Source organism: Corvus hawaiiensis, chromosome 32, assembly GCF_020740725.1.
Source record: "Corvus hawaiiensis isolate bCorHaw1 chromosome 32, bCorHaw1.pri.cur, whole genome shotgun sequence".
Lineage (NCBI taxonomy): Eukaryota > Metazoa > Chordata > Aves > Passeriformes > Corvidae > Corvus > Corvus hawaiiensis.
The window spans coordinates 369,171-388,963 of NC_063244.1; the positions used below are offsets into that span (position 1 = coordinate 369,171).

General features: G+C 68.9%; 6 protein-coding genes across 9 annotated transcripts; 1 reads left to right on the top strand and 5 right to left on the bottom strand.

Moving 5' to 3' along the window:
* Positions 1-415: 415 nt before the first annotated feature.
* WDR83OS (WD repeat domain 83 opposite strand) lies at positions 416-1,258 on the bottom strand. Its single transcript, XM_048289896.1, has 4 exons — positions 1,178-1,258; positions 950-1,055; positions 606-703; positions 416-528 (listed from the first exon to the last, which is right to left on the bottom strand). Exons 1-4 carry the CDS (start codon positions 1,210-1,212, stop codon positions 462-464), a joined length of 306 nt encoding a protein of 101 aa, XP_048145853.1. The 5' UTR covers positions 1,213-1,258; the 3' UTR covers positions 416-461.
* Positions 1,259-1,307: 49 nt separating this feature from the next.
* On the top strand, positions 1,308-3,084 carry WDR83 (WD repeat domain 83). Its single transcript, XM_048289894.1, has 9 exons — positions 1,308-1,473; positions 1,624-1,744; positions 1,827-1,932; positions 2,020-2,068; positions 2,157-2,283; positions 2,357-2,424; positions 2,513-2,621; positions 2,700-2,814; positions 2,884-3,084. Exons 1-9 carry the CDS (start codon positions 1,371-1,373, stop codon positions 3,034-3,036), a joined length of 951 nt encoding a protein of 316 aa, XP_048145851.1. The 5' UTR covers positions 1,308-1,370; the 3' UTR covers positions 3,037-3,084.
* DHPS (deoxyhypusine synthase) lies at positions 3,079-5,398 on the bottom strand. The gene is made up of 9 exons (XM_048289892.1): positions 5,166-5,398; positions 4,924-5,085; positions 4,484-4,605; positions 4,305-4,401; positions 4,107-4,193; positions 3,918-4,023; positions 3,728-3,831; positions 3,513-3,638; positions 3,079-3,430 (listed from the first exon to the last, which is right to left on the bottom strand). The coding sequence occupies exons 1-9, from the start codon at positions 5,364-5,366 to the stop codon at positions 3,329-3,331; spliced, it is 1,107 nt and encodes a 368-aa protein (XP_048145849.1). The 5' UTR covers positions 5,367-5,398; the 3' UTR covers positions 3,079-3,328.
* A 272-nt stretch (positions 5,399-5,670) lies between these two features.
* FBXW9 (F-box and WD repeat domain containing 9) lies at positions 5,671-8,185 on the bottom strand. 4 transcript variants are annotated; one of them, XM_048289888.1, is made up of 10 exons: positions 7,817-8,183; positions 7,378-7,553; positions 7,142-7,273; positions 6,937-7,049; positions 6,775-6,866; positions 6,556-6,704; positions 6,363-6,476; positions 6,189-6,278; positions 6,002-6,067; positions 5,671-5,883 (listed from the first exon to the last, which is right to left on the bottom strand). In XM_048289888.1, the coding sequence occupies exons 1-10, from the start codon at positions 8,070-8,072 to the stop codon at positions 5,809-5,811; spliced, it is 1,263 nt and encodes a 420-aa protein (XP_048145845.1). In that variant the 5' UTR covers positions 8,073-8,183; the 3' UTR covers positions 5,671-5,808. The 4 variants fall into 4 exon arrangements, with proteins under 4 accessions (XP_048145845.1, XP_048145846.1, XP_048145847.1 ...); XM_048289889.1 differs by having other exon boundaries at positions 7,378-7,517; positions 7,817-8,182; XM_048289890.1 differs by lacking the exon at positions 6,189-6,278 and having other exon boundaries at positions 7,817-8,184.
* Positions 8,186-9,045: 860 nt separating this feature from the next.
* TNPO2 (transportin 2) lies at positions 9,046-17,093 on the bottom strand. The gene is made up of 25 exons (XM_048289866.1): positions 16,993-17,093; positions 16,130-16,309; positions 15,714-15,789; positions 15,432-15,581; positions 15,241-15,347; positions 14,914-15,047; positions 14,400-14,481; positions 14,174-14,296; positions 13,807-13,925; positions 13,645-13,705; positions 13,250-13,418; positions 12,505-12,657; positions 11,890-12,115; positions 11,467-11,638; positions 11,154-11,240; positions 10,972-11,079; positions 10,735-10,893; positions 10,547-10,634; positions 10,375-10,473; positions 10,191-10,286; positions 10,008-10,083; positions 9,811-9,910; positions 9,478-9,552; positions 9,252-9,383; positions 9,046-9,155 (listed from the first exon to the last, which is right to left on the bottom strand). Exons 2-24 carry the CDS (start codon positions 16,226-16,228, stop codon positions 9,276-9,278), a joined length of 2,667 nt encoding a protein of 888 aa, XP_048145823.1. The 5' UTR covers positions 16,229-16,309; positions 16,993-17,093; the 3' UTR covers positions 9,046-9,155; positions 9,252-9,275.
* A 584-nt stretch (positions 17,094-17,677) lies between these two features.
* TRIR (telomerase RNA component interacting RNase) lies at positions 17,678-19,687 on the bottom strand. Its single transcript, XM_048289867.1, has 3 exons — positions 19,392-19,687; positions 18,962-19,039; positions 17,678-18,330 (listed from the first exon to the last, which is right to left on the bottom strand). Exons 1-3 carry the CDS (start codon positions 19,644-19,646, stop codon positions 18,223-18,225), a joined length of 441 nt encoding a protein of 146 aa, XP_048145824.1. The 5' UTR covers positions 19,647-19,687; the 3' UTR covers positions 17,678-18,222.
* Between the last annotated feature and the right edge of the window lie 106 nt (positions 19,688-19,793).

The following is a 19,793-nucleotide window of genomic DNA, read 5'->3' on the forward strand; positions in this document are numbered from 1 at the left end:
GCGTAAGGAGACCGCGCCGGGCGGGCGGCGGGGAGCGACAACGGACGGGAGCCAATGAGGAGAAGCAGCGGCCGTGATTGACAGCTCTCGGGGAGGGCGTTGGCAACGGCGGGAAACGACCAGTGGCCAATGAACGGTGGCGGCTCCCGACGCCCCGCCCACGACGAGCCCCCCTCAGAGCCCCCTCAGCCCCCCCTCGGCTCTCAGAGCCCTCTCAGGCCCCCCGACTCCCCTGGGCCACCCCTCAGATGCCCCCGAGATAACTTTGATCCCACTCAGACCCCCCCAACACCTCTTTGACCCCCCTCAGATCCCCCCGACTCCCCCTGAAAGCCCCCCAGGACTCCCCCTCCCAGTTCCTCCCTCTCCTGGGGGGCTCCGTCACCCCCGTTCACGTACAGACAGACCACACCAGTGCCAGGACCCCCTTTTATTGCCCCCGCGGGGACCCCCATCCCCTGTCACCATGGCGGGGACATGGGCTGGGGGTTCTGCAGGTAGGACATGACCACGGCCGAGATGGAGAGCCTGGCGGGGGAGGGACACAGATGTCAGAGACCCCCCCAAACCCGGCCCGGGACCCCCCAGGACCCCCCGGCACTCACATGAAGCTGCTCATCATCTGCTTGGTGTCCTCGGAGCTGCGGGAGTTGGCGAAGCTGATGAAGGAGCAGTAAACGGCGATCCAGGCGCACCACTTGAGCTGGGGACCCCCGGGACACCGCCGTGAGACCCCCGGGGGACCCGCGGCGATGGGGCCTGAGACCCCCAAGATTCCCTGGAGACCCCCGGCGTGGGCAGGAGACCTCCGGAGAGCCCTGAGATCCGCCGGGAATGGCCCTGAGCCCCACCAGGGCCTCTCTCTGTGCCTCCCTTCCCCCGAATTGCCCTCAGAACCGATCCCGGTACCGGTACCCCCCGGCAGCTCCCGGTGCCGCCCGCGCCGCACCTTGAGCATGAGCCCGCACATGCTGAACACCATCCCCAGCAGGTTCATGTAGTCGGGGGTCGGGTCCTCCAGCGCCGGGTTGGTCTCGGTGGCCGGGGGCTTGTACCTGGCGGGGGAAGGGGGCTCCGTCAGCCGGGACCCCCGCGGATGCCGCTGATCTCTGCCCGGTTCTGCCGGCCCCTCCGCGGTCCTCCCCTCTCCCTCTCTCGGTCCCTCTCCCGGTCCCACCTGGCCACTTTGCCGGGTCTCCGCGGGTCCGCCATCGCCCCGCCGCCACCGCCTCTTCCGCCGCCGCCGGAAGGGGCCCGGCCCCCGGTGCCAGCCCCGGTCCCGCCTCCGGCCCCATCCCCGGCCCCCGGTGCCAGCCCCGGTCCCGCCTCCGGCCCCATCCCCGGCCCCCGGTGCCAGCCCCGGTCCCCTCATGGCGTTCCCGAGGCCGCGGCCCGCCCAGGCCGAGCTGCCCCGGCAGCGGGTGCGGACCCTGCAGTGCGGGCAGGGCGCGGTGCGGGCCGCCCGGTTCAACGGTGAGACCGCGGAGGACGGAGGGACCGGGGGGTACCGGGGGGAAACAGGGAACGGGGGAAGAGATCAGGACGCGGAGGTGGAGAGGGGGAACCGGGCAGGGGGTGCCGGTTTGGGGGTCCTGGGGGTCACGTCCCTTCACCCCCGTGCAGCGGATGGGAATTACTGCCTGACGTGCGGCAGTGACAAGACGCTGAAGCTCTGGAACCCGCACAAGGGCACAGCCCTGCGCACCTACCAGGGCCACGGCTACGAGGTGCTGGACGCCGCGGGGTAAGGAGGGGCTTTGGGGACCCCTGCCCGCCGCGGGGAGCCCCCACCGCGCTCACGGGACCCCCCCCCCGCGCCCCGCCAGGTCCTTCGACAACAGCCAGATCTGCTCCGGCGGCGCCGACAAGGCCGTGGCGCTCTGGGACGTGACCACGGGGCAGGTGATCCGCAAGTACCGGGGACACGCCGGGGTGAGGAGGGAACGGGGGGCGGTTTGGGGAGGAGGATTTGGGATCCTGCGTGGGGGGCGAGGCACTGATTCCCTGCTTCTCCCACAGAAGGTGAACTGTGTCCAGTTCAACGAGGAAGCCACTGTCATCGTGTCTGGTGAGGGAGTGGTTTGGGGGAGACTCTGCACCCCCTTTTCCCACCCTGACCCCCCTTTTTTTCCGCCCGAACCCCTCTTTTTCCCCAGGCTCCATCGACTCCACAGTGCGGTGCTGGGACTGCCGCTCCCGCCGCCCCGACCCCATCCAGGTGCTGGATGAGGCCAAGGACGGCATCTCCAGTGTGAAGCTCTCATCCCACGAGATCCTGACGGGGTGAGGGACGAGCCCCCCGGCACCGGGGCACCCCCTGAACTGGGGACCCCCTAAACCTCCCCCCTCCCCGCAGCTCCGTGGACGGGCGTGTGCGGCGCTACGACCTCCGCACAGGGCAGCTCTGCTCCGACTACATCGGCAGTGAGTGGGGCCCGTGGGGCGGCCCTGGGGGGGCTCCCAAAGCTGGGGAGGCTCCGCGGGACCCCCCAAACTCCCCGTGTGCCCCCAGGCCCCATCACCAGCGTGTGCTTCAGCAAGGACGGGCAGTGCGTGCTGGCCGCCAGCCTGGACTCCACGCTGCGGCTGCTGGACAAGGACACCGGGGAGCTGCTGGGCGAGTACGGCCCCCCCCCGAAACCCTGCGCTCTCCGGGGGGTTTGGGGGACCCCCAGCTCACCCCGTGTCCCCCTCCCCAGGTACACAGGTCACCGTAGCACGACGTACAGACTGGACTGCGTCCTGAATGAGCAGGACACGCACGTGGGCTGCGCCTCTGAGGACGGCCATGTCTACTTCTGGAACCTGGTGGAGGTGAGGGAGGATCGGGGGGGGGGTTTGGGGACACCCCCGACCCCCCCCTGACCCCCGGTGTCCCCCCAGGGTTCACTGGCGCTCAGCCTGCCCGTGGGCCAGGGCGTGGTGCAGTCACTGGCCTTCCACCCGCGCCTGCCCTGCCTGCTGGTGGCCACCCAGGGCCAGGTGACGCTGTGGCGTGAGGACACCTTCCAGCCCGAGGGGGACCCCAACACCTGACGGGGCCTGGGGGGACCCCGGTGACAAAGAATAAACCCCGAGTGGAGACCCTGCCGTGCTTTATTGGGAGCTGGAATAAATAAATACGAGCGCTGGGGGGAGGGGGACAGGCAGGGAGGGGCGCTGGGGACAGGGGGGACACTCGGACAGGGGGGTGCAGGTGTGGGGGGCCCCTGTCCCCCCCCAGGGGGACTCGCCTCACTGTCCCCCACGCCGTGGGAAGCGCCGAGCCGGGAGCCCCTGCAGAGGTGGGGGGGGCTCAGCACCCCCAAAGCTGAGCCAGGGGGGTCCCTCAGACCTCGGAGGTCCCCGCGGGCACCGGGAAGGCGTCGGCACTCCGGGCAAACGTCTCGGCCACGAGCAGCGGGAACACGAGCGAGGCGTCGGCGTAGACCTGGCCCAGGGCAGGGGGTCAGGGGGAAAACCCCCACCCTGTGCCCCCCAAATTCCCCCCTCGACCTCCCAGGCCCCCCCACCTTGACGGGGGTGGCGTCCACGCGGATCTTGCCCCAGGACACGGCCTCATCCGGCCGCGCGCCCGAGTCGGAGCCGTCGAACTCCTGCGCCGTGTTGACGTAGACGGAGAAGTCGGCGCCGTTCCGCTGCCGAGGGCGACATCCGGGTGAGCCCCCCGGCCCCTCCCCACTGCGGGGGGCCCCAAGCCCCCTCCCTGCCCCAGGGGTCCCCTCACCATGAGGTTGGCATTGGCGATGTGGTGCTTGACCAGGCCCCCGCCCAGGATGATCATGCCGGTCTTGTGGGCGAAGATGGCCTGGGTGTTGATGAGGCGCAGGTCTGCGGACACAGCGCTGGTCAGGGCGCCCTCAGGGCACCCCCAAATCCCCTGGGGCACCCTGGGGAGTCCCCAAGGGGACACTCACCCTCCACGATGTCCAGCACCAGCCCTGGGCGCTTGTAGGAGTGGAAGAAGATCATGTCCCCCAGGGAGCCGTCGGTGAGCGCCGGGCTCAGCACCGGGATGTTGTTCTGTGGGGAGATGGGGGGACGCGGTGACAGCCGCTGGCACCCACGGTGACACCCCCCGGAGCCCCCCAGTGCCCCCCCAGTACCTTCTGGGCCCAGTAACAGATGGACTCGGGGTTGTTGATCTCCTTGCCCAGCCGGGCGATCATCCGGGACGGTGTCCACCGCACGCCCTGCAGGGACCCAGCTCAGGAACCTTGGCCAGGGGCGCCCCAGGGTGTCCAGGGACCCCCAAGCTCCCTCCCAGCGCTGAGGGATCCCAGGTTGGAGTCCCCCACCCTCACCTGCGTGTCCTGCTCGTCCACCATCCGCTCCAGGATGGGCATCAGCCAGTCCTCGAACTTGCAGTAGTTGTCGTTGGGCACCAGCAGGTTCCCGATCCTGAGGGACCCCAAGGCAACCCCGAGGTGACCCTGAGGTGGCCCCAGCCGTGGCCCCAGCCCCCCATGCTTATCCTCCAGACCTGTTAATGCCGTTCTCCCGCAGGTCCCGGCCCCGCAGGCTGAAGTCCCCGATGTAGGTGGGCGCCAGGCACTTGATCAGGTCCTCCTCAATCCCCCCGGCCGTGGTCACCAGCACGTCCACCTGCCCAGGGCAGGGTCAGCGCCTCAGGGACACCCGTGTGCGACCACCCCCACTCCCTGGAACCTCACAGGGACCCCCTCGGGACACCCCAAGGCCTTGAGGGCTCCTGGCCATGGGGCAAGTGGGACAGCGGACCCTGTGACTGCCTGCGGTGCCCAATGTCCCCACACCCTTCTCACTGTCCCCACATTATTGCCAAGTGTCCCCACAGCATCCCCAGCGTTCCCACGCCCTTCTCAGGTGTCCCCTGTCCCCCGCTGCACGAGGTAGCGGATGCTCTCCCTGTCCCTGTCCCCCTGTCCCCTGTCCCCCTGTCACCATGCCGTGCTGCACGAGGTAGCGGATGCTCTCCCTGACGCCGGAGCTGACGAGGTTGGAGGTGAAGCCCAGGAAAATGGTGCAGCCCGAGGGCGGCCGAGGCCCGGCCATGGCCGCTCGCTCCCGCTGCTCCGCGCTCAGCGGCTCCAGCTTGGCCGCGATCTGCGGGGAGGACACCGGGGGCGTCACACCGAGCCCGGGCCCCGCCTCGCCCTCCCGGTGCGATCCCCCCCGGGCCGCACCATCCGCTCGATCTCGGCCACCGCCTGCGCGAAGCTCGTGGCCTGGAAGCCGGTGGTACGGAAGGAGCGGAGCAGCGCCGCGTGGTCGGCGCCGCCCGAGAAGTCGTAGCCGCGCACCGGGAGGGCCTCGGCCGGGAGGGCCCCGCTGGGCCGCAGCACGGCCCGGAGCGCCTCTCCCGGCGCCTCTCCCGGGGCCGCCATGGCTCGGCCAGGCCGCTCAGGGCGCCGCCATCTTAGGCCGCGCCCCCCGCGCCGTGCGCCTGCGCGATCCCTCCGCCGTGCGGCTGCGCGCCGCCATCTTGCTCAGCCTCCCCGCTCGCCTTTTCCGTACAGCCGCGCGCCGCCATCTTGGCGGGACGGCGGCCGTGGAGGGACGGGAATCTCGCAGACGCGAAAAGGCGCCGGTGCCGAGGCCGGCGCTGCACCGAGGGAGTCCCGGCACGGCCGCAAGCGCCCCAAACCCGCCCAAATTCACCCCAAACCCGCGGGGGCGCACAAGCTCCGCTCCAGTCCAATCCTTTAATACCCATGAATAGGCGGCAGCGTCCAGCCCCACCGACGTCCCGGATCCGGGCCCTGCCCCGCCACAGTGGGGAGCGCACCGGGGAGCCCGCGGGGCGCGGTCTGAGCCCTCCCGCCAGCATCAGGTCCGGAGCCTCCACACCTCCACCGAGAGTCCCCCCGAGGCCGCGGCTACCACGTCCCCGTCCACACTGATCTGGGGGAGGCCAGAGGAGCGTCAGGGGAGCTGGGGACACCCCGGGGGAGCTTGGGGGGCATCCCGGGAGGGGCTGCGTGTGCACACGCGTGTGCAAGGGCTGGGGACAGCTCCTCACCCCGTTGAGGACGTCGTCGTGTGTCCAGGAGCAGATGGTGCGGGGGGGATCTGTGGGGACGTGGATCTGCAGGAAAGGAAAGGCAAAGCCGGGAGTCAGAAGCGCCCTCAGCCCAGCGAGGAGCCCCCCAGCCCTCTCAGGGCCCCCCCAGCCCAGCCCCGCGGGGCCAAGCCGTGGGGACCCCCACCCGCAGCGTCCTGTCCGTGGACGTGGTGTAGAGCGAGCCCAGCGAGTGCCAGAGCCCCGTGATCTGCAGCCGGTGCCCCACGTCGAAGTACTGCAGGGGGACAGAAACCCCTCCTGAGGCTCGGGAGAGGGGACCTGACCCCCACAACCCCCCGTGACCCCCCAAAGTCCCTACCCGGGCGGGCTGGAAGCCGCCGCTGCCACTGCCGAACAGGTACACACGGCCCTGGTTGTCCCCAGCCCAGAGCTGCGAGCCCCGGTAGGACATGGACAGCAGGTAATTGTCCAGCTGTGGAGGACACGCCCTGAGGGTCACCGCGGAGGGCACAGGGGACCCTCCGGGGGAGGACGTGGGGCACAGCCCCCACCTGCAGCCGCTGCAGGACGGCGCCGGCGCGGCGGTCGAACACTACGAGGGTCCGGTCCTCGCTGCCCGACACGATGAGCCGCTCGTCGGCTGCCAGCGACAGGACAGCGCTGGCGTGGGGCTTGTAGCTGCTCACCTGGGCCTGCCCGGCTGGGAGGGGGGTGGGGGGGTCAGGGGGACACCCCCAGAGCCCCCACCCCGCCCAACACCCCCCCAGTACCTCGCGGGTCGTACACGGTCACCGTCTTGTCGTAGGTGCCGGTGACGAGGACGTCGGGGCGGTACGAGAGGCACAGCACGGCCGCCTTCTCCCTGGGGGAGCGGGGGGTCAGCGGGACCCCCGCGGCCGCCCCCAGCCCCCTCCGGCCCCCCCGGGCCGTACCTGATCTCCCCGAACTGCTGCCCCTCGGCCGCCAGGTCCCAGAGCTTCACGGTGCTGTCCCAGGAGCCGGAGCAGACCCGGGTGTCCCGCGCAGCCAAGCACCAGACCCAGCCCTGGGGGGTGGGGGGGGACCCACAGGCGCTGCCGGACCCCAAACCCGCCCCGAGACCCCCCGAGGGAGGGGGTTGTGGGGTCTGAGCCGCACCTTGTGGGTCCCGCTGCGCCCCGAGCCCAGCGCCTTCACCAGCACCTTCCCGGGGGGGCCCCGGCCCAGCTCCCGCAGGTCCCACAGGTTCACGTTGCGGTCGCGGCCCCCCGAGACGCACAGGGACCCCCCCTGGAAACGGGAAGGGGCCGCCGGTGAGCTGGGGACCCTCCTGGAGCTCCAGGAGACCTCCCCGCCCCCCCCCCCCCCCCCCCCCAGGGCCCGGCGGGTCCCACCTGCAGCAGCAGGACGGAGTCGACGGAGGCGAAGTGCCCCTCGTCCAGGGAGAAGTGCTCCATGGGGGCCCCCCCGGCCCCCCAGCGCTCCAGGTGCTCCTCCAGGTCCTCGCACGCGGCCGCCCAGTCGAAGCCATCCTCTGGGGGGGCCCCAAAATCGTGGGTGGTCCCCAAGCCTGTCCCACAGACCCTTCAGAGGATGGCGGCTGCGCAGGTGGGGATCCCACCCAACGCCGAGGTTTGGGGCGGCCAAGAGGGTCCCCCAGAGACACCTCGGGGTCCTTTCCCGGGGGGGCAATGGGGCGCTGGGGAGGGGGAAATGGGGCTTCGGGGGGGTCCCAACTCCCCACATCTCCCCCCGAGGTGCCCCCAGCGAACGCGGCGGGACCGGGGACATCCCCCCGCCCCCCGGGAGGGTCCCGGGCGCCCCCAGACCCACCTGGCAGCGCGGGGAGGGGGCGGCGAGCGCGGCGCTGCAGCCGGAGCCGCCAGGCCACGGCGTCCCGGGCCACGTCCCGCAGGGCCCGGCAGACGCACGGCAGCACCCGCCGCACCTCCCGCGCCCGCAGGAAGCCGCAGATCCGCAGCAGCAGCTCCGGCGGCAGCGCCAGGAGCCCCCCCGGGACCCCCGCGCCCGCCGCCGGCCCGTCGGGCTCCGCGGGAGAGGCGGCGGCGGGCGCGGGGGGCCCATCCATGGCTGGGGAGGGGGAACGGGGTCAGCACCGAGCGCGGCCCCGGCACTGCTCCCCGTCCCTCCGGGACACCGGGATCCGCCCCAAAGCGGGACCACCCTCCCCGGCTGCCCGGTATCGCGAAGTCCTCACTCCGTTCCCCCGGTACCGGGACGCACCCCAACACCGCCCTCCCGCCTCAAATCAGAGCCCCCGGCCCTCCCCTCGCCCCCCCCGGTACCGGGTCCCGGCCCAGCCCGGCCCCGCCGCGTCCCGTCGCCACGGCCACGGCGGGAGCCACTTCCGGCGCGACCCGCGAACCAGCCAATGGCATTGCAAGCATCGCCATGACGTCATCAGGCGGCACCGGAAGCGAGCCACGTGCGGCCATGGAGGCAGCTCCGGGAGCGGCAGCTCCGGGAGCGCGGAGCGACCCCAAAATCCCCCCGGACCCCCGCAGAAACCCTCCCCGTTGTCCCCCCCGGTAACAAACGACACGGACACAGCGCACGGTCCACAACGGCCTTTCTTGTGCCGCCCGGCGCGACACAACCGGGTCCCCGCCCCCTCCCTCGCCACACCCTCCCCCCGATCCCCGCCCTGTAAACGGTAAAAAAACGGAACAAAAACGGGCAAATCAAACACGCGGAACGTGGCACCGACTCGCTCACGACGAAGCACAACGGCGGTGGCTCGGCCCCCCCCCGGCCCCCAGCCCCCCCGCGCCCCCCCCGCCCGGGGCTCGACGCGTTCCTGTGGACGTGTGTGGGGGAGGGGCGGAGGCTTCATGCGGGGGGGACACGGGGACACCGGGGAGACACACGGGAACGGGCCCCCCCCACCCTTTTTTGGCCCCTCCAGCCCCGATTTTCGCCCTCCCCCACCAGGGATTTGGGCCCCTCCCCCAGGGTTTGGAGCCCCCGCCGCGGGTCCCCCCCTTCCGCGGCCCCCACCCCCAGCCCCCCCCCCTTTATTCGTTCCCCGGGGGTGCAACTGCTCTCGGGGCCCCCCCCGGGACCGGGGCACCGCGCCCCGGCCCCCCCGACCCCCCCCGGGCACCGCGGGGTCCCTCCCGGCCGCCGTCCCCGACGGGCTCCCGGCGCCGACCTGAGGGGGAACAGCAGCAGCGATGGTTGGAGGGGGGAGGGGATCACCTGTGCCCCGCCCCCCGGGGGTTTTTGGGGTGCTGCGCCCCCCCCGCACCTGTTTGAGGTGTTTGCACCTGGCTTAGACCCCGTAAAACGCCGCCAGCCGGTCCTTGAGCAGGGGGGGGAACTGCTCCGAGAACTGCTGCCAGTTCTCCTCACCCACCTGGGCCTTGAAACCGTGCAGGATCTGCGGGGAGGGGGCGAAAAATCAAAACCTGGGGGCCCTGCAGGGCTCCCCCCAAAGAACTGCGGGGTCCCCGAGCCCCCCGGCCTGTGGTTACCTTGTAGAACATGTCCCGCAGGTCGTCCTTGGGGCTCACCCAGGACGCGACGGCGTCGCAGAAGAAGATGAAATCCTGGGGGAAACACCCCAAAAATGGGGCGATGGGGAGGGGAACAAGCCAGGGACCCCCAGTTTTGGCTGGAGACCAAAAATCCCCCCCCCCTAAAACCACCCCATCAAGGGCTGGGATTCCCCCAAGGGTAACCCCCACCCCTCACGCTCTTCACTCACCCCAAAACAAGGAGCACTTGGCTCCAGAACAAGGTGCTCCCCCCCAGAAAAAAAAAAAATACCCTGGAGACGCCCCCAAAACCTGGGACCCCCCCCGCACCTGCACGACCCCCCCGGGGTTGACCCCGATCATGACGCAGATCCCCCGGAAGGCCGAGTCCTTCTCCTCGTTGTCGCGGATGTTCCGCAGCGACGTGCACCTGGTGGGGGCAAAAGGGGGGAGAAATCGGGGTTCAGCGCCCTCCAACCCCCACCCCCCAAGTTCTGGGGACCCCCAAAAGCCGCCGCAGAACTCACCAGGGCCGGATGAACTGCTGCAGCATCGGGGCCACCTCCTGCGGGCACACGAAGCCGAGGCGCCCGATGGTGATGGCTGGGGAGAGAGCGGGACACGGATTGAGGATTTTGGGGAGGGACTGAGGATTTTGGGGACCCCCCCTCACACGCAGGAACTGTTGGGGGAGCCCCTCAAAGGCTCACCCGTGTTCTCCAGGAGCGTTTTGGGGGTGTTGGGGCGGTTGATGATCTCCACGAGGTTGTTGAGGACCATGGGGACGTAGGGCTGCATCTCCGCGCCTGGGGGGGCAAAGAGGGGTTCAGGGGAGCTCTGTGGGGGTTGGGGGAGCTCTGGGGGTCTCAGGGGAGCCCTGGGGGGGCCGCTCACCCATCTGCATGCAGATCTCCCCGATGGCCCAGGTCGCGTTGTTGCACACGGAGATGAACTCGGGGTTCAGGTTGGTGCCGAGGATGGGCATGAACTCGGCTGGGGGAGGGGGCACAGGTGAGCGCAGACAAACCCCCCGCCCACCCCAAATTCGGGGGACCCCAAAACTCACCGATGCAGGGCTTGACGTGCACAAAGCAGGCCTTGGTGAGGTCGCCCAGGAGGGCGAAGGAGCTCTGCCGCACCTCGGGCATCGTGTCCTGGGGCAGCGAGGGCACAGGTGAGGGCAGGGGTGAGGGCAGGGGTGAGGGCCCGGGTGGGTGTGGGAGGGGTGTGGGGGTTCGGGGGTCCCCCCCTCACCTGCATGCACTGGAACAGCAGGGTCATGATGTTGGAGCGGGCCACCAGCTGCTCCACGTGGCCGCCGAGCCCTTCGGCCAGGCCGCTGAGCAGGTCCAGCGCCACGATCATGAAATCCTTGTCGGGGGCCTCGTACTGCTCCGGGTGCTGGTTGTACATCTGGGGGGGCCGCTGTCACCGCGGGGGGGTGGCTGGCACCTCCCCGGCCCCCCCCCCCAGCGCCGGCGAGGGGCTCACCATGGCCTGGGCCAGCGTCTTCTGCACCAGGGTGACGCAGCGCTGGTAGACGGGCTCGCAGTAGGGCAGGAAGCCGCTCTGCAGGGCCGTGGCCACCGAGGACAGGCACTGGGGACAGCAGGGGACGTCGTGGAGGGGCGGCTCGGGGACGGCCACCCCCACTCAGGCCACCCCCGACCCACCTCCAGCAGCGGGAACAGGTCCTTGTCCTCGTCCTTGAGCTCGTTCCACTTCTGGATGAGCGGCGGCATCAGCTTCTGGATGTACTCCTGTGAGCAGGGGGTGTCACACGGGGTGGGGACACCCCGGGGGGGAGCTTGGGGACAGCGGGGAGGGGGTTGGGGACACGCAGCAGCCGTGCCCTGAGGGCCCTCAGACCAGTGAGATCCACAGGGGGAGTTCAGGATTCGAATGTCTGTGGTCATCACCGGGCTCAGACAGGGGGACGGGGACAGCCGGGGGGGTTGGGGACACTGAGGGAGGCTGGGGACTCACCGGCTGGTTGAGGTGGTGGCCCACGGAGTCAGCCAAGGTGCCGATGGCGTCGTAGAGGATGAGCAGGTTCTTGTGCTGGTACTTGCCGAAGGCGAAGACGAGCGTGTCCAGGATGAAGCTCAGGTACGGCACCAGCTCCGTGCATGCCTCCTCCTCCAACGTGGCGAAGGCACTGGGGACAAGGACACCCCAAAACGGGGTCAGGGACCCCAAGAAAACCCCACAGGACCCCCCCCCCCCCATCCCAAACCAGGCTGAGAGCCCCGCCAGGTCAGGCAGTACGAACACAAGGCGTCCTCACGGGGATCGGGGGAACGGTGTCATCACCCCTGGGGGGGCTCAGAGCCATCCCACAGACCCTGAACGTCCCCAAACCACCCAAAACCTCCCCCAGCAGCGTCACCTGTCCCCACCCAGCGTCACCTGCAGGCGGCCTCCTGCACGCGCTTGTTGCTGTCCAGGATGCGCTGCAGCAGCTCGGTCATGAGGGGCTTCAGGTAGAGCTCGGGGGGCTGCGCCACCACCCAGTGCGCGTAGCGACTCAGCGTCCAGCAGGCGATGGAGCGGACCAGGGCCTTGCGGTCAGCCAGGCACCGGATCAGGTGTGGGATCAGCTCGGGCAGGTAGGGCACCATGCCCTGCATGCAGCCTGCGGGGCGGGCACGGCGTCAGAGCCACCCGGGCTTGGGGTTTTCCCTCCCAAGAACGGGTTCCTCCAGCGAGATCAGGGTTTGGTCCCCTAAGGGTCACTCTGAGGGTCAACCAGGACACGGTTTGGTCCCCTAAGGGTCACTCTGAGGGTCAGCCAGGACAGGGATTTTCCCCTTCAAAGGACCGGGATCCCTCCCCAAGAGCAGGATCTCCCCCCAAGGTCAGTCTGGGGCTTCGCCAGGACTGGGATTGGGTCAGAAATCCCTCATGATCAGGATTTTCCTCCCCAAAACCAGGATCCCCTGGATCAGGATTGGGTTGGGGCTGTGTTTTGGGGTCCCCCAGGATGGGGATCCCGTCCCCAAAGGGCCATTTTGGGGTGCCCACCTTCGGCGATGGCCCCCAGGACCAGGATCCCCGACTCCTTGACCACCCACTCGAGGTGGAAGAGCAGCTCCTTGAGCAGGGGCAGCAGGTGGGGCAGCAGCTCCTCCCGGAACACATTGGCCAGGACGTCCAGCGCCGCCGCCGAGCACTTCCCTGAAGGGGTTAATGACACCCTGGGGACACCCCAAAACCACCGGGGACACCCCAAAACCTGCACAGACACCCCAAAACCCAGAGGAACACCCCAAAACCCACAGGAGATGACCCAAAACCCCACAGGATTTCAGGGATTTTGGGGTCACTCACTGCACCAGGTGTGCCGTGAGCTCAGGAGAGGGTTTGGGAGTGGATTTTGGGGTGGACTTCAGGGATTTCAGAGTGGATTCTGGGGTGGACTTTGGGGCAGATTTCAGGGATTTCAGGGTGGATTTTGGGGTGGATTTCAGGGATTTTGGGGTGGATTTTGGGTGTATTTCAGGGATTTCAGGGCGGATTCTGGGGTGGACTTTGGGGCAGATTTCAGGGTGGATTTTGGGGCGGATTTCAGGGATTTTGGGGTGGACTTTGGGGCGGATTTCAGGGTGGATTTTGGGGTGAACTTTCGGGCGGATTTCAGGGTTGATTTTGGGGTAGACTTTGGGGTGGATTTCAGGGATTTTGGGGTGGATTTTGGGGTGGACTTTGGGGCAGATTTCAGGGATTTCGGGGTCGCTCACTGCCCCAAACCCCGACGCCGTGTTCCTACGCAGGTTCCAGTCGGACAGGGCGTCGTCGTCGTCCTCGTCGTCGCCATCCCCGTCACCGTCCCCGCCCCGCTGCTCCTCGTGCGCCAGGGTCACCGTGCGCGACTTGTGGAAGCGCGGCTTGATGTCCTGGTCACTGTCGGGGACCGCCTCGTCCTCCTCCACGTCGCCCTGGGGGGAATCGCGACGTGACATCATCGTATCATGGCATGATGTCATCGTATCACGGCATGATGTCGTATCGCGGCGTGACGTCATATCGCGGCAGCGCCCGGATCAGACAGTACGAACACAAACGACCATCATGGGGGTCAGTTCAGGTTGGTCATCATCTCCAGGGCACTCCAGTGCTCCCAGTTACACCAGTACGAGCCCCCCCAGTGCTCCCAGTGCCCACCTTGAGCAGGATGATGTCGATCTCCGAGTACCTCATGCCGTGCACCAGGATTGGGATCAGCCTGGATTGAGGGTGGATTTTAGGGTCACTCACTGCACCGGGTGTGCCGTGAGCTCTGGGGTGGGTTTTGGGGTGGGTTTAGGGGATTTTGGGGTCACTCACTGCACCAGGTGTGCGGTCAGCACATCCTTGCAAATCGGCTGCTCCGCCAGCGTCAGCCAGAACTCGCAGGCCTCGAGCGCCACGTTCTCGTCGCTGTCCTGCGTCCGCTGCAGCATGTACTGGGGTGGGGGCACAGGTGAGCTCACCTGGCACAGGTGACCCCAAAAAACCCTCACCTGGGCACAGGGAACCCCTCAAATCCCTCACCTGGGGGGGATTCTGGGCTCACTCACTGCTCTGGAGCGGGTTTGGGGGGGGATTCTGGAGTATTTTGGGGTGAATTTCAGGGATTTCAGGGTCACTCACCGCACCAGGTAACCCTTAAACCGCTTGCCCGTGCCCAGGTGACCCCAGGCCCCACGCTCACCTGGATGATGCTGTACATGTGCGGGATCAGGCGGTCGATGCGCACCTCCAGCAGCATCACCAGCGCCCTGCAGACGTTCTTGCGCACCTCGGGGTCCTCATCCACCGCCAGCGCGAACAGGTGCTGGGGAGGGGCACAGCTGAGACCCCAAAACCCTCCCCTGGGACCCCAAAACCCTCCCCTGGGACCCCAAAACTCCCCCCAGGACCCCCAGGGGCGCTCCCACCTCGATGAAGGTGTCGATGTTCTCCATCAGCGCCTGCGCCCGGTCCATGATGAACTGGTTGACGCAGGCGATGGCGTGGGACCTGCAGGGCAGGAGGGGTCACCTGGAGCCCCAAAACCCACCCTAAAACACACCTGGGAACTCCCAGACCCACGTGGAGCCCTAAAACCCACCCTGAAACCCACCTGAACCCTCCTAAACCCACCTGAAGGCCCCCAGACCCACCTGCAACCCCAAAACCCACCCTAAAACCCACCTGAACACCCCCTAAATCAACCTGGCCCCCCCAGCGCTGCACTTGGGGGACACCTAGGACTGTTTTAGGGCTGCCCAGTGTGACCCCTCCCCCAAAAAAATGGGGAGCAGGTGGGAGACAAATTCGGGAATCCAGGCACTTTCAGAAATTGGGATTTTTTTGGGGCCACTTCAGCAGTTCCAAGAACAACATCCCCCCACATCCCTACCCCCCCCGAGGCAATGGGGTCACGGGCGTGTCCCCACCTGTCCCCCACACCTGATTTTGGGGCTGCAGTGCTTGAAGAACTGCAGGAACTTGGGGATCATGACGTTGAGGGGCCGGTTCAGGGCGTCGCTGTCCAGCAGCTCCGAGGAGTCCTCGCAGATCTTCTGCAGCGCCCCGAAAGCGCCCTGGGAGGGGAAAAGGGGGAGGTGGTGGTGGGATTTGGGGGTGCAGGTGGGTCTGGGGGTGTTCAGGGGGGATTTAAGGAGTGTTTCGGGGGTGCAGGTGGGTTTACAGGGTGTTCAGGCATGCTTTAGGATGGGTTTTGGGGGTTGAGGTGGGTCTGGGGGTGCTCAGCCCCACCCCAGGTGCCCCCCAGACCTCGCAGGTGTTGTAATCCTCGGAGTTGAGGAGGTTGCAGAGCTGGGGCAGCAGCTCCGGCCACATCTGCAGCTCCCCCTTGGAGGCGATGGTGGTGATCAGGATACCTGGGATGGGGAGGGACAGGTGAGCTGGGGGGCTTGGGGGGGATTTTGGGGGTTTTTGGGGCCGGTTTTGGGGTCGCCCCTGACCGATGGTGGCACGGATGAGGGACGAGGCATCGCCCAGGTGGTTCAGGCACTCCTGCTTGATGAACTCGGCCACGGGCGGGGGGAAGCTCTGGAAATGCGCCTTGACGTTGTTCTTGAGGATCAGCCCGCTCAGGGAGCGCGTGGGCTCATCTGGGGGAGGGGGAAACGGGGTGTTTGGAGGGGGGCCGGGAGCTGGATCGCCCACAAAACGGCTCCAGTGGCCACTGGCACCCCCCCAAAAACCTCTAGGACCCCCTCAAGGACCCCCAGATTGCCCCCCACCTTCAGACTTGAGGCGCGTGAGCACAAAAATCAGGTAATTGTTGAAATCCGGGAACTGGTTCAGCTGCTTCAGCTTCTGTAGGGAGGTCAAGGAGCAGGCAGGGACAAAAAGGGACACAGGGAGACAAGAGGGACACAGGGCCAGGGACACCCAGGGCCAAGGATGCCCATCCCACATCGCCCACCCCAATTTTCCCATCAGCACTAAAGCCACCCCCACCCCGAGGACCTGAACCCCCCAGTCCCAAAACCCCTGCCCTGAGAGGATCTGAACCCCCCAGACCCAATCCTGGAGCTCTCAGCTCCACTCCCGGGGGTCCTCCCCAAATCCTGGTGCTCCCAGCCCCATCCCGGTGCTCCCAGCCCCATCCCGGGGGTCCCAGCCCCGCTCCGGGGGTCCCAGCCCCCAAAGATACATCCTGCACCACGCGCTGCGTGGCCGTGTTGGGCGACTGCGAGTCCTTGAGCAGCTGCAGCACCTGCTGCAGGCCCTGCTCGTCCGGCTGCCAGTCCATGGCCGGCCCGGGGGGCCCGGGGGGGGCCCGGGGGGGTCCGTGGGAGTCCCGGGAGGGTCGTCCCGGAGGCAGCGACCCCGGCTGGCAGCGGAGAGAGCGGGAAGCAGTGTTGGGGAGGGGGCAGCACGGGTCGGGGGGGGACATTTGGGGACTCCCCCGGGATGGACTCGGTCCCCGTTGTGGGGGGGGGGGGGGGGCGGGGGGCACCGCGGGGATCCCCCCGCAGGAGCCGGGACCGGGGGCGGGACCCACGCGCCGCGCACGTGGGGCCGGGAATGGCGGGAGAACGGCGATGGGGGGGGGGAGGGAAGGGTCCGGTGTCCCCCCCGCGCCCCCGCCCCCGGATAAACCCCCCTCCCCTCCCCCCCAACCTCCGGCACCTCCGCTGCCCCCCGGCCCCATCCGCCGCCCCCGCTTTGAGACCCTCGGCCCCCCATCCCGCCCCCCACGCGCCCTCAAAGCCTCCCCCCACCCCAATTGCCCCACCAGCCCCCCAATCTGCCCCCCCAGCCCCCTTCACACCCCCCCCAAGCTCCCCAACGCCCCCCCCCCCCCCCCCCCCCCCGTCCCTCAGTTCCCTCCCGAAACCCCGTTTCAAGCCCTCGAGACCCCCAAACCCCTCCCCGGGGCCCCCCCAGTCTCCCCCCGCCCCGTCTCCCTCACCCCCCCAGGGACCCCCCAATTCTCCCCTCAGCGCCCCCTTCGCTACCCCCCCTCCACCAGGCCCCGCGCGCCGCTCCCGCCGCCCCCCTCGCTGCCGGTACCTGCCCGGTGAGTTTTGGGGGGAGGTCCCGGTGTGTTTTTGGGGGCGATCCCGGTGGTTTTTTGCGGGGGGGGGGGGGTCGGAGCGCGGCCGGGGGGGTTTCGCCGCTGCCCCCCGTGACCCCCGCCGGCCACCGTCCGCCCCGCGCGGCCGCGTCACGTGCGCAGCGGGGGCGGGGCCTCAGGGGGAAAGGGCGGAGCCACGCGCGGGAAGAGGCGGGGCTACAACGCGCATGCGCCGAGTCCCCGAAACACAGCGAGCACTACGAATCCCAGCGCACACCACGCGCGGGCGGAACCATTGCAGGTGAAGGGGGGAACGTCACCGCCAGCCCGTTTAGCGAGCGCCAAGGGGAGCGGCGGCGCTGGGGGCAACTGGGAGGAAACTGGGGAGAGTGGGAAGGGGTCCAGAGGGGACTGGGAGGAACTGGGATGGGGATCAGGGCAGCTGGGAGGAGCTGGTGGGGGGTTCAGGGGGAACTGGGAGGAACTGGTGGGGTTCTGGGCGGTCCCCCCCACGTGGGCACAGGCCAAAGGTGTCCCTCCCAAACTTTATTTGGGTGAAAACCCCCCCCAAACCAGTAAAAACTCAGTGCAGGGGAAAGGGGAGGGGGTAATAAAGCAAGGTCCCTCCCACACCTGCCGCCAAAACCGCCCCTCCCCGACCCCCAAAAACTCCTCAGCACCTCCGAAACCTCTGAGCTCTTTAATGCTGCGCCGCCCCCCCCCCAAATTCCCCATTTCCCCCCAAAACGTGGATTAGGGGAGGGGGCGGGGGGGCAGCGCTGTGACGTCAAGGTGGGGGGTGTGACGATATAAAAGGGGCGGGGCCGGCACCCCCCACCCTTAAATAGGTATTTACAGGGGGGGCACGGGCCGGACCCCCCACCTGGGCCAGGGCTTTTGGGGGGAGGGGGTGGGGTCGGAACCCTCCCCCCCGGTTACTTTCAAAGGGTGCGGGGGGGGCTTCAAACGCATTTTTGGGGAAGGGGCGTGGCCAGGTGGTTTGGGGGCGTGGCCACTTCTTGGGGGTGGGCACAGGTCACGGGGGGGGCGGGTCAGCACTATTTCATCAGGAATTTTTTGAGGGGGGGTCTGGGGTCAGGACCCCCCACCCAGCGGATATTTTGGGGAGGGGGGCGGGGCCGGCGCTATTTGACCGGGAATTTTTGGGGGGGTCTGGGCCGGGCTCGGGGCCGCCCCCCAGCAGTTTTTTTGGGGGGGGGCCGGCGCTATTTGACCAGGGGCCGCGTCTTGTCGTCGTCGCTGCACTGGTGGGCTTTGTACTTCTGCACCTCCGCCAAGTACTTGGCCCAGGCATCGCCTTTACTCGTCAGCACCTGCCCCCAAAAAAACCCCAGAACCACCCCAAAAATCGGGGGAGGGCCTTGGCACCCCCGGTTCCTCCCTCGCGACTTCCGATCCCCCACCCCGGCTCTGGCGTTCAGCCCCCGGGACGCCCCGACCCCACCCCAGGAGTTGCAAATTCCCCCCACCCCCCGGGACCTCCAGTTCCTCCCCGGGACCCCAAATTCCCTTTCCCAGCCCCCAAATCCCACCCACCCCCCGCGACCCCCAATTCCCCCCACAGCCACCAAATCCTCGCCAGGACCCCCAATCCCCCTCCCCCGATCCCAAATCCCCCTTCCCGGGACCCCCAATCCCAAATCCCCCTTCCCGGGACCCCCAGTCCTCCCCCCGATCCCAAATCCCCCTTCCCGGGACCCCCAGTCCTCCCCCCGATCCCAAATCCCCCTTCCCGGGACCCCCAATCCCAAATCCCCCTTCCCGGGACCCCCAGTCCTCCCCCCGATCCCAAATCCCCCTTCCCGGGACCCCCAATCCTCCCCCCGATCCCAAATTCCCCTTCCCGGGACCCCCAATCCTCTCCCCTGATCCCAAATCCCCCTTCCTGGGACCCCCAATCTTCCCCCCATCCCAAATCCCCCTTCCCGGGACCCCCAACGCCACCTCCTCGTCCGTCTTTTGCTTCTTGGCCACCACTCCCGTTTTCAGGGCCAGTTTGTTGCCCCCCCGCCGCCGCCCCACCTGGGGAAGGGACACACCTGCCCCGTTACCGGGAGCGGGGGGGCCGCGGTGACCCCTGGGGCTCCAACCCGCCCCGGATCCCCCCGGAACGGGGGCTTGGAGCAACTCAAGAGGGAAAGAAACGGGGAGAGAGCCCGGAGGGACCGCGAAGGCAGCGGGACAGACGAGTCCGGCAGCGGCACCGGGGAGGAGGCACCGCCGCGACCGAGGAGCTCCAGGAGCAGCCCCGAGGAGCCCCCGGGAGCGGCCCCGCGGCCGCTCCGGTCGTGGCCCTCCGCGGCCGCCCTCACGCGTTCGGGCCGGGCCGGCGGGAGCGGAGCCGGGAGGAGCCCGCGGGCCGCTGCATCCTTACGAAGCTGAGCGCGCCGCCGCTCCTCTTCGCGCCGTCGGCCCCGCGCTGCGGGCCGAGCCCGGTGCCGCCACCGCCGGACGCCTCCGCGGCCGCCGCCGCCTCGCGCTCCCGCTGCTGCTCCTCCGCCTCCATCTTCCGCTTGAAGAGCTCCAGGAAGCTGCCGTCGTTCGCGAACACGTTGACGCCGCCGCCCGGGCCCGGGGGGGGCGGCGAAGGCGCCTCCGGGGCCTCCCGGTCTTCGCCGCGCGCCGCCATCTTGTCCGCCGCCACCGCCGCCGGCGCCGCCCGATGACGTCAGCGCGACCGCCGCGGCGGCGGCGGCGCCTTTTTTTGACGTCAGCCAGAGCCCCGCTGGCGGGGCGGCGTTGCCTGGCAACGCGCGGGGCTCCCGCCGCTTCGCCC